General features: G+C 54.1%; 1 protein-coding gene across 2 annotated transcripts; it reads left to right on the top strand.

Moving 5' to 3' along the window:
* The first annotated feature begins 214 nt into the window (after positions 1-214).
* Positions 215-12,498, top strand: TBC1D10B (TBC1 domain family member 10B). Of its 2 annotated transcripts, XM_017978860.4 has the most exons (9): positions 215-1,430; positions 4,642-4,741; positions 5,037-5,144; positions 5,245-5,351; positions 9,755-9,869; positions 9,990-10,055; positions 10,230-10,419; positions 10,758-10,912; positions 11,002-12,498. In XM_017978860.4, the coding sequence occupies exons 1-9, from the start codon at positions 493-495 to the stop codon at positions 11,644-11,646; spliced, it is 2,424 nt and encodes an 807-aa protein (XP_017834349.3). In that variant the 5' UTR covers positions 215-492; the 3' UTR covers positions 11,647-12,498. The 2 variants fall into 2 exon arrangements, with proteins under 2 accessions (XP_017834349.3, XP_002756109.5); XM_002756063.6 differs by lacking the exons at positions 4,642-4,741; positions 5,037-5,144; positions 5,245-5,351.
* The last annotated feature ends 1,989 nt before the right edge of the window (positions 12,499-14,487 follow it).

Below are 14,487 nucleotides of genomic sequence, written 5' to 3'. Positions count from 1 at the left end.
TCTTTTCAGATGATCCATCCCCTTTTCGCTTCCAGCCCCGCCCACGATTCCAACGATTGGCAGAAGCCCAGTTCCCTCTCTCCCACTATTCGTCCATATCCTCTGACGAGGCGGGAGAAAAAAGAAGCGCGATGGGACAGTCCGCGCGCAGGCGTGGAACATCGAGACGCTGGCCGCGGAGCCGGCACTGCAGCGTGTGCGCAGGCGCGAGGTCGGCGGCTCGCCCTAAGCGGGAGGGAGGGGGCGGCGGCGAGAGCGCGCGAGAGGGCGAGAGCGCGCGAGAGGGTGAGAGGGCACGAGCGAGACCCCGGCGCATAGCGCCCCAGGACCTCTGCCCCGCCTCTGCTTGCCCGGCTGTCGCCCCGCCTCTGGCGCGGGCCGAGCTGCGCCCTTCGCCCTCTCCCCTTTTTTAGTTGGCCTCGCCGGGAGGCCTGAGGGGCGGCGCCTTCTGCGGCCTCCCCAGCGGGGGGATGTGAGGGGCGGCCCGCGGCCATGGAGACGGGCCCGGCGCCCCTGGTGGCCCCGCCGCGCCGTCACGGCGCCCCCGCGGCTCCCTCGCCGCCGCCCCGGGGTTCCCGGGCCGGGCCCGTCATGGTGGTGGCTCCGGGACCTCCAGTGACTACGGCCACTTCGGCCCCCGTCACCCTGGTAGCCCCAGGGGAGGCGCGGCCCGCCTGGGTCCCGGGGTCGGCCCAGAACTCTGCTCCGGCCCCGGCCCCAGCCCCAGCCCCAGCCGTCACGGGCAGCACGGTGGTGGTGCTGACCCTGGAGGCCTCGCCCGAAGCCCCGAAGACGCAGGTTCCCTCCGGCCCTGAACCCCCAGAGCCGGCAGCGGTGGCAGGAGCTGAGGCGTTGAAGGCTTTGGCCGCAGGGGCAGACTCTCCGAAGACAGAGGAGGCTCGACCCTCCCCCGTCCCAGGATCAGGGACCCCCACCAGGACCCCTTCCAGAACGGCTCCTGGGGCCCTGACCGCCAAACCCCCGCTTGCCCCCAAGCCGGGAATCACAGTGGCCTCAGGAGTGACTGCACGAAGTGCATCAGGACAAGTGACAGGTGGGCATGGAGCTGCCGCAGCAACATCAACATCAGCAGGACAGGCTCCTGAGGACCCCTCAGGCCCTGGCACAGGCCCCTCGGGGACTTGCGAGGCTCCGGTAGCTGTCGTGACCGTGACCCCAGCTCCGGAGCCTGCTGAAAACTCTCAAGACCTGGGCTCCACGTCCAGCCTGGGACCTGGCATCTCTGGGCCTCGAGGGCAGGCCCCGGATACGCTGAGCTACTTGGACTCTGTGAGCCTCATGTCTGGGACCTTGGAGTCCTTGGCGGATGATGTGAGCTCCATGGGCTCAGACTCTGAGATAAACGGGCTGGTCCTGCGCAAGACGGACAAATATGGCTTCCTTGGGGGCAGCCAGTACTCGGGCAGCCTGTGAGTACCAGTGGGCACCCAGCGGGACCGCCTTGGGGAAGCAGAGGTTGGGGGAGGGCGAAACGATACACTTTGCCCAGACTTTGGCAGCCCAGCCTCCTCTGAGGATCCAAGGGGTGATCAGCACGAGCTGCCATGCCTTGAGCATCCTGAGGTGTCTGTGACATTGGCATGTTAGTGAGTTTCAGATCAGGGGTCAGGAAGTCTGGGTTTAAGCCTTGCCTTTGATGGGTTGTGTGCCCTTCAGCTAGTGGCTTCTCCATTTCCGTGCCTCAGTTTCCTCCTCTATAAAGTGGGTTGAATGAGGTGATACCTGAGGTCATCCCAGCTCTTTGATGGGGAACTCCCGCTACAGGCAGGATATTTTGGAGGGTTGGTTGGGCGAGGTTTCTGGTAGAGACCCTTGGTCTCTTAAGGGGAGAGCCTGGGAGGGGTGCAGGCACCTCCCTTCCCGCATCGCCCTGGGTCCCTGGGATGGAATAGAGGTGGGGAAGTTTGGGCGAGGTTTCTTGTAGAGACCCTTGGTCTCTTAAGGGGAGAGCCTGGGAGGGGTGCAGGCACCTCCCTTCCCGCATCGCCCTGGGTCCCTGGGATGGAATAGAGGTGGGGAAGTTTGGCCGATGTAACGGAGACCGTGCAGTCAGGACCCCTCTATGAAACAGGGCAGTCTTGTATTTGCACTGAAGGAAAGGGGGTGGGAGAGGCCTCTTCCCCATTTCCTCATCTCCTCAGCCCGGCTTACTCTTTCCTAGTTCCCTCCGGGGCCTGAGTCACTCCCAAGGTAGGGGGTGATTGCCTCTGACTTCTTCCTTCCCCCTCTCTGGATCCTGCTCCTTGTTCCTGTGTCCCTTTGACCTGCAGGTCCACTCCATCTTCAGCATCACCTGGCCCCCTCACCCCATGTCAGGCCTCAGGTACTAAGGATAAAGTAGTCCTTTCAAAGAGCCAATCATCTGGAGAGAAAGACAAATACTTAACAGTTGGTTTCAATAGAAGACATCTGGTTTAGCCTAGCGATACCTAGAGGGTTTCCTGAGCACCTAGAGCAGGGTATCAGCTGAAGCTGCTCTGAATCATGGAGTGTAAGTAGGGTTTAGTCATGGCTGTGTGTGCTGGGATGGGGGGAAGTCCTGTGGGAGGGTTTTCCAGGCAGAGTTCATAAGCCAACCAAAATCAGAAAGCCTTTGATTGGGTGCCAACATTCAGGGTCTTACATGGGAAAGCAACTGAAGTTTGACCCTGGTGCTTTCTAGGCACGAGGACTTGGTTTACAGATGAAGAAACAGAATTAGCGCAATTGAGTGAATTGTTCCCTCAAATAATCTGGATCGGTGTGACCAGTGGCTCTTTCCTCAATAGCAGACTGTCCTAAGGAACTTGGGCTGAATTCAGTTTGAGGGAGTCCCTCTTGCGTGCCAGGCACACCAGGTGCTGTTTCTCTGCTTTGTAGCTTTGTCCCTCTAAGATCAGCTTCCATGCTCTACCTCTGGGGCAAGATTGACCGTAACCTACGTTACTTTTGCAGCGTTCAGTGGCCCACTCTGTCCACAGGATGCAGTCCAGGCTTTTCAGCCTGCACACAGCCTCTCTGGTCACCTTTGCCACCACTCCTCACCAGATGCTTTGCACTGTGGCCCTTAAACTAATTGTAGTCCTTTTGCCTTGATATTCACACTGTTCACCTGCCAGGAGTGCTCTTCTCGCCTTCCTTTTTCTGCTGAGTTCTACTCAGTTCTTCATGGCTTATCTCATATGTCCCCTCCTCCAGGAAGCCTTCCCTGATTTCCACTGCCCCCACTCCAATTAGATGTCTCTTTGGTGCATCTTTGTCATTGCATTTCCCATACCATATTACAGTTCTCTCTCCTCTTAGGCCGTGACCTTCTTGAGGGCCAGAAGGTATCTCACTCTTCCCAGCCTTTGCCAGAGTTTGGAACTGACTTGTGATAGAAATTAATGAGAGATAGTCTCTCTGTTTAAGCAGCTTCTAGGACAAAGGAAACTAGCATTTAACAAGCCCCCTTCTATTGAACAGTTGTTTCTATGCAGTTTCTCAATAGTCTTCTCATAACTTTGTGATGTGGGTGATGGTGTCTTTTTATAACTGAGGAAGGGACTCAGGTCATCCCTTGTCAAGGCTCCCCAGGGTCTCAGACAGAACTGGAATTTGAACTTAGGTGGGTTTGATTCCTAAGACCCAAGCTTTGTTCCATTCCACTCACCTGCTAGTACTGGCTCCTAAAGTAATGAAGAATGATGGGGCACTATGAGTGTGAAGCCCTGACAGAACAGTAAGTAAATAGGGCAGGGAGACTTTTATTTGCTTGGGGTGATTTCAAGGAGGAAGAGGTAAATTGCAGGTGATCCAAGGAATGGTAAAAGTTTGATAGGACAAAACTCAGATGGTTGCGTCTAAGGAGACAGAGAAGTACATTTGTTCTGGATTTCATTAGTTTTTGAGATAGTCTTCCTTTGTTGCCCAGCCAGAGTGCAGTGGTACAGTCTTGACTCACTGTACCCTCCGCCTCCGGGGTTCAAGTGATACTCCTGCCTCAGTCTCCAAGTAACTGAGATTACAAGTGTGCGCCACCATGCCTGGCTAATTTTTGTATTTTTAGTAGAGACAGGTTTTACCATGTTGTCCAGGCTGGTCTCGAACTCCTGGCCTCAAGTGATCCTCCTGCCTCTGCCTGCCAAAGTGCTGGATTATAGGCATGAGCCCTCTATATTTTATTTTATGGATAGTAAGGCATTATTTAATGGGCACCTTGCTGTGTGTTATTTTGTATAAACTCTCAACAAACCCCTCTGGGTAGATACTGTTATTCTCTCCACCTTGCAGATGAGGAAATTGAGGCTTAGCAAAATTAAGTGATTTGTTCAAGATCACACAATGAATAAATGGGAAAGCTAGGACTTGGATCCAGATCTAATGCAAAATGTGGCTTTAAAATACTCCATACTCTCTCCTCAGATTTGGATGTGTTGGGAGTGAGATTTAAATATGACTTCTGAATAGAGATCCATCAGGGAAGGAAACCGTTTCCGTGTGCCCTGGGATGGCCAAGTGGCCAGACATCCTGATGTTTGGTAGCTCACAGACTATCCAGTTTCTCATTTGAGCCTGGGGAGGTGCCTTGCCTCAGTTCCCCCTGCAATGCAGGTTTTAACTACTGCTACTGACCCCTTCCATGCTCCCCCCACCCTGCAGAGAGAGCTCCATTCCCGTGGATGTGGCTCGGCAGCGGGAGCTCAAATGGCTGGAGATGTTCAGTAACTGGGATAAGTGGCTGTCACGGCGATTCCAGAAGGTTTGAAGGCTGAATGGTGGGCAGGGTGATGTACAAGTTGGGAGGGGTGGCATGTGCTCCAGGGAAGCCCTGGAAGCTGGTAATATCTGTCCTCTGGACCACACTGGGGATAGATGGTACTTGGGCCTTGTGGGGGAGTGGCTTTAAAAATAGAAGGCCAGGCCAGGTCCAGTGGAACCAAGCTTATGGGATGTGGGGGGAGTATCCAGATCACAGGGAGCCTGTGGATTGCTGGGGAAAGCTTGGAGGCTGTGCCGGCCCTTGAAGCTGTACCCCGCCTGCCACTTTGCCTTAGGTGAAGCTGCGCTGCCGGAAGGGGATCCCCTCCTCTCTCAGAGCCAAGGCCTGGCAGTACCTGTCTAATAGCAAGGAACTTCTGGAGCAGAACCCAGGAAAGTTTGAGGTGCGTGCAGCTCCAGGGTATGGGGACATGTGGCCCTGTCTATTCGAGGGGTATCAGTTCCCCCAGATCCTGAGGTATAATCCCCGCTGTCCCACTGCAGGAGCTGGAACGGGCTCCTGGGGACCCCAAGTGGCTGGATGTGATTGAGAAGGACCTGCATCGCCAGTTCCCTTTCCACGAGATGTTTGCTGCTCGAGGGGGGCATGGGTAAGGTGGCTGGACCATGGGGATTAGTCAGCAAACATTGGCTGGAGGATCCACCTTTTATCTAGGTACATACAAGACTGAGTGGAAATCGGTTTTTGCCCTCCAGGACTTGTAGAAGAGCGATCTGTAAGGGACTGAGTGTCAAGCCATGTCAAAGGAACTGTCCCGGGAAGGAGACTTGACTTGGGTTGTGTGTGGGGCACATCACAGGCTCCTTTAACAGCTCGCATTTGGGCTGGGTTTTGGAGAGGTGGGAGCTAGAGTGGGATTGTGGGCAGGGTTCTCCTGCCCAGGAGTAATGGAAAAGGTCACCAGGGACCCTTAAATCTTGTGCCACGTCATTTGGAATTTTGTTCTATAGACCAAGCTTCCTCCAGATATCAATATATACTGTTCCCTAGTAGTATGCAAGATGGTTTTAGGGGGTTCTCAGATGGACCTTTTTTTTTTTTTGAGATGGAGTCTCATTCTGTTGCTCAGGCTGGGGTGCAGTGGCGTAATCTCTGCTCACTGCAGCCTCCACCTCCAGGGTTTAAGCGATTCTTATGCCTCAGCCTCCCAAGTAGCTGGGATTACAAGTGCATACCACCATGCTGAGTTCATTTTTGTATTTTTAGTAGAGACAGGGTTTCACCATGTTGGCCAGGCTGATCTTGAATCCCTGACCCCAAGTGATGTGCCCACCTAGGCCTCCCAAAGTGCTGGGATTACAGGTGTGAGCCACTGTACCCAGCCAGATGGCCTTTTTTTTTTTTTTTTTAGATGGAATTTTGCTCTTGTTGCCCAGGTTGGAGTGCAGTGGTGCGATCTTGGCTCATTGCAACCTCTGCCTCCTGAGTTCAGGTGATTCTCCTGCCTCAACCTCCCAAGTAGCTGTGATTCCAGGCGCACACCATTCCCAGTTAATTTTTGTATTTTTAGTAGAGACGGGGTTTCACCATGTTGGCTGGGCTGGTCTCGAACTCCTGGATTACCTCAGGTAATCCACCTGCCTCAGCCTCCCAAAGTGCTGGAATTACAGGCGTGAGCCACCATGCCTGGCCAGACATTTTTTTGATCAATAATTCACCCTTTAGCAAATACTTATTGACCATCTGCTATCTGCCAGGCACTGTCTAGTCTCAAAAATTGCAGTGAACAAAAAAAACAAAAACTCCTCTCGTGGTGTTTATATTTTAGTGGAGACAAACAATAAATCAGGGAAAGGAAAATACGTTGTATGTGAATGATGGTAAGCATTAAAGAGGTTATTTTTATTTTTACTTTTTTTTTTTTGATAGAGACGGGTTTTCATCATGTTGCCCAGGCTGGTCTTGAACTCCTGGGCTCAAGTGATCCACCTGTCTCAGCCTCAACTGCTGGGATTATAGGTGTGAGTCACTGTGCCCAGCCCTAAAGAGGAGTTTAAAGCAAGAGGGCAATAGAGAATGTGAGGGGGGATGGGGTTACAAATGACTTGATCCTACTTGTTTGAAAAGGGTCATTCTGGCTACCATGCTGATAATTGACTATAGGGAGACAAGGACAGAAATGGACCATTTAGGAGATTTTCTGTAATCAAGGAGGGGATGAGAGACCAGCATGGTAGCAGCGGGAGTATGGGGAGAAGTGGTTGGATTCTGCATATATTTTGAAGGTTGAATCAAAGAGATTTGCCAATGGATTAGACATGCAGTGTGAGAGGAGAGGAGTAAGGTTTTTGGCCTGAGAAACAAGAAGAATGGAGTTGCTGTTTACTAATATAGATGAGGTAAAGGTAGCTGTGGGGGGCATCTCACAAGCTCAGTTTGGGAACGTTAAGTTTATTATTATTATTCTTTTTTGAGATGGAGTCTCACTCTGTTGCCCAGGCTGGAGTGCAGTGGCGTGATCTCAGCTTACGGCAGTCTCTGCCTCAGCCTCCCAAGTAGCTGGGATTACAGGCGCCCACCACCACACCCGGGTAATTTTTGTATTTTTAGTAGAGACGGGGTTTCACCATCTTGGCCAGGCTGGTCTTGAACTCCTGACCCTCGTGATCCACCCGTCTTGGCCTCCCCAAGTGCTGGGATTACAGATGTGAGCCACTGCACCTGGGAGGCTATTATTTATTATTTTTGAGGTGGAGTTTTGCTCATTGCCCAGGGTGAAATGCAGTGGCACTATCTTGGCTCACTGCAACTTCTGCTTCCCGGGTTCAAGCAATTCTCTTGCATCCGCCTCCTGAATAGCTGGACTTACAGGCGCCCGCCACCACTTCTAGCTAATTTTTGTATTTTTAGTAGAGATCAGGTTTTGCCATGTTGACCAAGCTGGTCTCGTACTCCTGACCTCAAGTGATCTGCCCATCTCAGCCTCCCAAAGTGCTAGGATTATAGGCATGAGCCACCACGCCTGGCAGGGAATGTTAAGTTTAAAATGCTTATTGAACCTCTAGATGGAGACGAAAGTTCAGTGTACAATATACACAAACCTGGATTTCAGGGGAGAAGTTTAAACTGGAGATAAATTGGAAATTAAGAGTCGTCAACTTATAGAGGGACTAAATCTTACCCATGAGACTGGATGAAGTCACCAAGGCAACAAGTGTAGATACAAAAGGAATTGATGCTAAATGTTCAAGGATTGAGCCCTGTGGTGCCAATGTTTTGAGAATGGGAAGATGAGAAAGAGCTCGGAATGAGAAGCTGGAGGTAGGAGGAGGAGGACCAGGAGCATGTGATCGGGACAGAGTGAAATGGGGTTTCAAGGGTCAGCTGTGTGAAATGCTGCTGAAGTGTCCAGTAACGTCCAGCCTGAAAATTGACCTCTGGATTAGTGGCCATGTTAAAAAGAGTGTGTGTAGAGCAGTGGGTGAAACCCCAACTGGAGAATTGGAGGAAGGAAATTGAAGACAGCAAGTCTGTAGGTAAGGAAAGAAACAGTGTGGTATTTGGAGGGAAGAGAGGTAAAGAGACTTTTTTTTTTTTTTTTAAATACACAGTCTCTGTCGCCCAGGCTGGAGTGCAGTGATGCGATCTTGGCTCACTGCAACCTCTGCCTCCTGGATTCAAGCTATTCTCCTGCATCAGCCTCTCGAGTACCTGGGATCACAGGCACCCACCACCACACCTGGCTAATTTTTGTATTTTTAGTAAAGATGGGGTTTTGTCATATTGGCCTCAAACTCCTGACCTTGGGTGATCTGCCTGTCTCAGCCCCCGCAAAGTGCTAGGATTACAGGCATGAGCCACTGTGCCTGGCCAAGAAACTTTTTTTTTGAAACTCAAAGAAATAACAGCATCTGGGTTTGCTTGTGGGAATGGCATAGTAGAGAGAGGAACTGATGGTGCAGGAGCGAGGGGAAGGTTGTTGGAGTGGTGGCCTGTACAGGTGAGAGGGGATGGGATCCTGGGCCCAAGTGGAAAGGAAGTACTTGCCAGGATCACAGACTCTTCACTTACAGTAACAGGGAGACGGCAGGGACACGGAAGCAGGCAGGTGGGCGATGGGGTGTGGGCGCTTGTGGAAGTTACGTATTTATTTTAATATGCATTAGATAAAATAACCATATCTAACCTGTCATTTCGTGGATGCTTTTGCAAAGTGGAGAAAAAATGTCAAGTAAATAATACTAGGGTGATATGCAGAGAAAATACAGATAAAGATCACACTTGAATGCCTGGAGTTTTGGGAAAAGCTATTCTGGGCAGTGGTCAGGAGGAGGATGTGTGAGACTGAAGGCAGGGAGTAGATCTGGGAGGTCATTGTTTTCTGGGCAAGAAATGGAGGTCTGAGCTGCCAGTGACTGTGGAGAGGGAGCAGGCAGGAATGGAATTCAGGGTGCAGCACTGCTTAGGCTTGGAGGCAGGGGCTCTTTTCTGATGTGGGGCTGAGTGAATAGAGGTCCTAGACATGGGCAGCGGGACACCCTCAAGGAAGAGGAGCAGGTCTAGGGTACAGATTTTATTATTTTGGATGCAGTGATAAGAGAAAGGGCTGAGGCACAGCTGGCTTTCAAGCCTTCCCCTTTCCCAAGAACTGTGAAATTCAGTGAAACCAATAAGGCAGGCTCTGCTCTGGGGAGCTCCTGCTTTGGGGTGACAAAGACATTCAGTGCTAGGGGAGGGCTGATGCTGTGGCTGTGGAAAGCTTCCTGGAGAAAATGACCTTGAAGGTTTCTGGGATGTGGCAGAGGAAGGAGGGTGAGGGTGCAGCCGTGCTGGGATGGCAGGGAGCATGTGGAGTGTGCAGCCAAAGGCGGAGCCCTGGGGCCTGGAGTGCTCTGCTGTGGGCTGAGCCTTTGGCTGAAGCTCACTCAGCAAGCCTGAGCAGGTGGATGGAGGAGCCTGGTGGTAAAGCTCTGGGATGAATCTGGAACTGGGTTTGGGTACAGAGCTCTCGGCCCTTGTGACTGCCCTCACCATCTTTCCCAACCCCCACAGGCAACAGGACCTGTACCGAATCCTGAAGGCCTATACCATCTACCGGCCTGACGAGGGCTACTGCCAGGCCCAGGCCCCCGTGGCCGCAGTCCTGCTCATGCACATGCCTGCTGAGGTCAGCATTGTGGTCCTGGGCTGGGAGGGGCGGGAGGATCTTGGCTTGCAGTGGTGATGGGGAGCTCCCTGCTCCCTGTTTCTCAGGCCCCACCTCTCCTCTTGTTCTTGCTCTTCTCAGCAAGCCTTTTGGTGTCTGGTGCAGATCTGCGACAAGTACCTCCCAGGCTACTACAGTGCAGGGCTGGTGAGTGAGTGGAGGGTGGGTGCATCCGGGGCTGTGGCATTTCCTCCAGGCTGCAGGGAGGCCCCTGCCTGCCTTGCCCCACCCAGGCCTTCTGGGCCTCTGCCCACAGGGCCAGTTCTCCTGAGGGTGACACAGGTGACTTGGCCCTCTTCTCATGGCTTGTCCCACCTGCAGGAGGCCATTCAGCTGGATGGAGAGATCTTTTTTGCGCTCCTGCGCCGGGCCTCCCCGCTTGCACATCGGCACCTTCGGCGGCAGCGGATTGACCCCGTGCTCTATATGACGGAGTGGTTCATGTGCATCTTTGCCCGCACCCTGCCCTGGGCATCAGTGCTGCGCGTCTGGGATATGTTTTTCTGTGAAGGTACTTCTGTGGCCCACCAGGCCATGAGGGGCTGGGCTACCAGGGGTCCTGTCATGTTTCTGGTAGTCCAAGGACTAAAGGTACTTGTTGAGTGGAGGTTTCATCATAAGCAGCTGAGGGCTGGAGAAACTCCTGATTTGGTTCTGCCACCAACCTAGAGCCTGCTCTTCCTACCAGGAGCCTGTGACTGATGGCAGCTCATTTCCTTTCTTAGGGCCTCAGTTTCCTCATCTGAGATTGGCAGTAGATGGGGATGGAGGCTGTGCGTCTGTCCTGATCAGGACAGGCTCAGATGCTGTGTCGGACCACCCTATGCTCTCTATTCTCCACCCCTGCAGGTGTTAAGATCATCTTCCGGGTGGCGTTGGTGCTGCTGCGCCACACGCTGGGCTCAGTGGAGAAGCTGCGCTCCTGCCAAGGCATGTATGAGACCATGGAGCAGCTGCGCAACCTGCCCCAGCAGTGCATGCAGGAGGACTTCCTGGTGCATGAGGTAGGCCTGCGGCCTCAGCACACCCCCTGCCTGCCTCAGCCCGTTCCCACCCTCAGCTCCATTCTGTTATGCACTTCCTCTCTGTCCAGGTAACCAATCTGCCGGTGACAGAAGCACTGATTGAGCGGGAGAATGCAGCCCAGCTCAAGAAGTGGCGGGAAACACGGGGGGAGCTGCAGTATCGGCCCTCACGGCGACTGCATGGCTCCCGGGCCATCCATGAGGAGCGCCGGCGGCAACAGCCACCCCTGGGCCCCTCCTCCAGCCTCCTCAGCCTCCCTGGCCTCAAGAGCCGAGGCTCCCGGGCAGCTGGAGGGCCCCCCTCTCCGCCGCCCCTCACCCGAAGGGCCAGTGCTGGGCCTGCCCCAGGGCCTGTGGTCACTGCTGAGGGACTGCATCCATCCCTTCCCTCACCCACTGGCAACAGCACCCCCTTGGGTTCCAGCAAGGAGACCCGGAAGCAGGAGAAGGAGAGGCAGAAACAGGAGAAAGAGTGGGAGAAGGAGCGGCAGAAACAGGAAAAGGAGCGAGAGAAGGAGCGGCAGAAGCAGGAGAAAGAGCGGGAGAAGCAGGAGAAGGAACGGGAGAAGCAGGAGAAGGAGCGGCAGAAGCAGGAGAAGAAGGCTCAGGGCCGGAAGCTTTCACTGCGTCGAAAGGCAGATGGGCCTCCAGGCCCCCACGATGGCGACGACAGGCCCTCAGTAGCTGAGGCCCGGCAGGACGCTTACTTCTGACCTCTGCCCTGGGGCTGGACTGCATGCCCCCCCTCTTTCCCTCAGCCAAGAGCAGGCCTGGCCCGAGGTGCCACCCCGTAGCCCCTCGGCAGGCTGTCCCTCACTGGGGAAAGTAGCTTGGTTCTCCGTCTCCTCACCAGCTGCTGATCCCTACACAAGCAGGACAGATGGGCAGCTGCAAATGAGTCTGGAGCTTCTCACCTCCCATGAGACTCAGCTGGGGTCTCTGTCACTCCTGCCCCAGTTCCCTCCAGGTCCCCTCCTAGGTGCTGTCCTGAGTGGCCCATTGTCATCCCAGGGGTGACTCCTGGTGATGGGAGTCAGCAGTTTCAGATTCTTACACTCCATGGCTCCCCTTATGATGAGGTGGAGCTGGCTTCCTTTTTCCCATCTTCAGCCCTGCCTGTCTTCCCCACTTCCTGGCCAGGGCTCTCCTTCTGGACCTCTCTGTGTTGTAATTATGTACAGAGAATGGGGTTGGCCCTGGTTGGGGTAACGGGGGTCTCCCTTTATCTTCTGTTCTTTGGTTCTCCTTCCATAATGCTCCTGTACCCAGTTTATTTAAGGGGACATGCACTGGAATAGGAAATGTCCCCCATCTCTTTTCCTGCACTGTGCTGTGTGGTCCCTCCAAACCCACCTTGCTCTGTTCTCAGGCCCTCCTGCTTTGTCTCATCAGGACCCCTACCTTTCACCTTGTTCCCTTCTACCCCTCTAGTTACTCCCTATCTGGGTAAGGGTCTTCCCTTGAGCTCCAGGGGGTGGAACCCAATGTTTACATTCTCTTCTGTCTCTGCCCCCACCCCATGCAGCGCTTTGAGGAATCGGAAAAGAACCTGCTGTTGTACCTGGGCCTGTCTCCTGCCTTTTTATTTGATGGGGGGATGGGGGAAGGACAAGGGAGGGAGGGACAGAGCCAGGACCTGGGTCTCTGTTGAAGCAGTCTGCTATCTTGGCAAGTAGTTACCTCTTGGCTTTGGGTTCATCTCTCAGTCACTCATCAAACTGGTTGAGCTTCTGCTGCACTTTGCCTGGGATTTGCTGTCTCCATTGTCACTGGCTGCCTGGAGCCCTCTATGTACTACCTACAGCACCCGGATCTCCTTCCGAATATGCTCATGCAAATCCTGGGAAGCTGGAGGGGTTACTCACAGTGGCTAGAGGGTCACGGTCCTCTGGGGGTGAGCTCGGCTCTTGGCCAGCTGTCTGGCACAGCTCCTGGTATTGGGCCTTGAGGGGCGGCATCAGTCCAGCTAGCGGCCTCCAGCTCACGCCAGCCAGTGCCTACAGCCAAGTCTCCAGCTCTTCCTGGGTTTCTGTAGCCAGCTTGTAGGCCCGCCCACCTGTTCTCTCCACCTCAGGGGTCAGGATGGTAAAGCCATAGGGTTCTGTGGCCTGAAGGCATGGCTCCACCTGGCAGTTCTCCAACAGGATGAGGCCCAGGGGTGTGTGGTCGGTGTGGTGTTCTAGGTAGAAGAGGAGGTTTCCCTGGAAGATGAACCATCGGCGCCGGTAGCTAGGGTTTCAGGTCCCCTTCTTTAGCAAGATACCTTCCTGGTCTGGGACCTGTGTTCTGTAACCATGAAAGAAACTGAGCACCGACTTTCTGTGCAGTTTTATCGTGATCCAATATGGGAGGAAATGCCTAGGGAGAGAGAAGTGGTCCATCTAGTTGTCTTGGGGGATAGTAGGGGGGACTCCCATGCTGTCCTCGTCTGACTCCAGCAGGTGCTGCCTGGGCACAGTCTTGGCTTAGGGGGACGCAGCCTCCGAGTGTCATCAAGAGCTAAAGGTCCCAGCACAGGGGCTGACTCCCCCACTTCCCCCAGTCCCACCTCTGCTTGGGCTACATTCTGTTACCTGGGCAGCAGTTGCTAGGCTCTTTTGCTCAGGGGGGCTTCATGCTGCAGAATGGCACTGTTGCCCTTTTCCAGGCCTACCTGAGAGCTGGGCACAAGGGGCTTCTAGCCTGGGTACTGGTGCCAATGCCACCTCTCCAGTGATGGCTCACCTACCGCAAACCAGGAACCCAGGAACTCGCCCAGGGAATGGACGTGGGACACATGACTACCCGTGTGTCCTAAAGGGTGCTGTGTTCAGAAAGTGCCCGGAGAGCCATCCAGGGGCCCCAGGTTGGCCATCTGGTCATCAGGAGAGCCAGGCTCCCCCTTGGGAGGGCAAGGCTGCATTTCTCTGGCTAGGAGAGCTGACCACAGGACCACAGGAGTGGGAAGACATGATTTCTTTCTTTTTTTTTTTTGAGACGAGTCTCACTTTGTCGCCCAGGCTGGAGTGCAATGACGCGATCTCAGCTCACTGCAACCTCCGCCTTCCGGGTTCAAGCAATTCTCCTGTCTTAGCCTCCCGAGTAGCTGGGATTACAGGCTCATGCCGCCATGTCCGGCTAAATTTTTGTATTTTTAGTAGAGACGGGTTTCACCGTATTCCCCAGGCTGGTCTTGAACTCCTGAGCTCAGGCAATCCACCCGCCTCGGCCTCTCAAAGCGCTAGGATCACAGGCGTGTGCCACCGTGCCCAGCCCGAAAGCAGGATTCCTTTTTTTTTTTTTTTTGAGGTTGCCCAGGCTGGAGTGCAGTGGCGCAATCTCGGCTCACCGCATGCAACCTCCGCCTCCCGGGTGCTTGCAATTCTCCTGCCTCAGCCTCCCGAGTAGCTGGGACTAGAGGCGTATGCCGCCACGCCCGGCTAATTTTTTTGTAGTTTAGGAGAGACGAGGTTTCTTTTCTTTTCTTTTTTCTTTTGAGACGGAGTTTCGCTCTTGTTACCCAGGCTGGAGTGCAGTGGCGCGATCTTGGCTCACCGCAACCTCCGCCTCCTGGG

Source organism: Callithrix jacchus, chromosome 12 (assembly GCF_049354715.1).
Source record: "Callithrix jacchus isolate 240 chromosome 12, calJac240_pri, whole genome shotgun sequence".
NCBI lineage: Eukaryota > Metazoa > Chordata > Mammalia > Primates > Cebidae > Callithrix > Callithrix jacchus.
The sequence above is the reverse complement of the archived record's forward strand: the minus strand, read 5'-3'. Positions and strand labels throughout refer to the sequence as shown.

Coding starts and splice junctions, on each gene's coding strand:
- TBC1D10B (XM_017978860.4), top strand. CDS start 493: ATGGAGACGGGCCCGGCGCCCCTGGTGGCCCCGCCGCGCCGTCACGGC. Junction 10,420..10,757: donor GGATATGTTTTTCTGTGAAG/GTACTTCTGTGG, acceptor CCACCCCTGCAG/GTGTTAAGATCATCTTCCGG. Junction 10,913..11,001: donor AGGACTTCCTGGTGCATGAG/GTAGGCCTGCGG, acceptor CTCTCTGTCCAG/GTAACCAATCTGCCGGTGAC.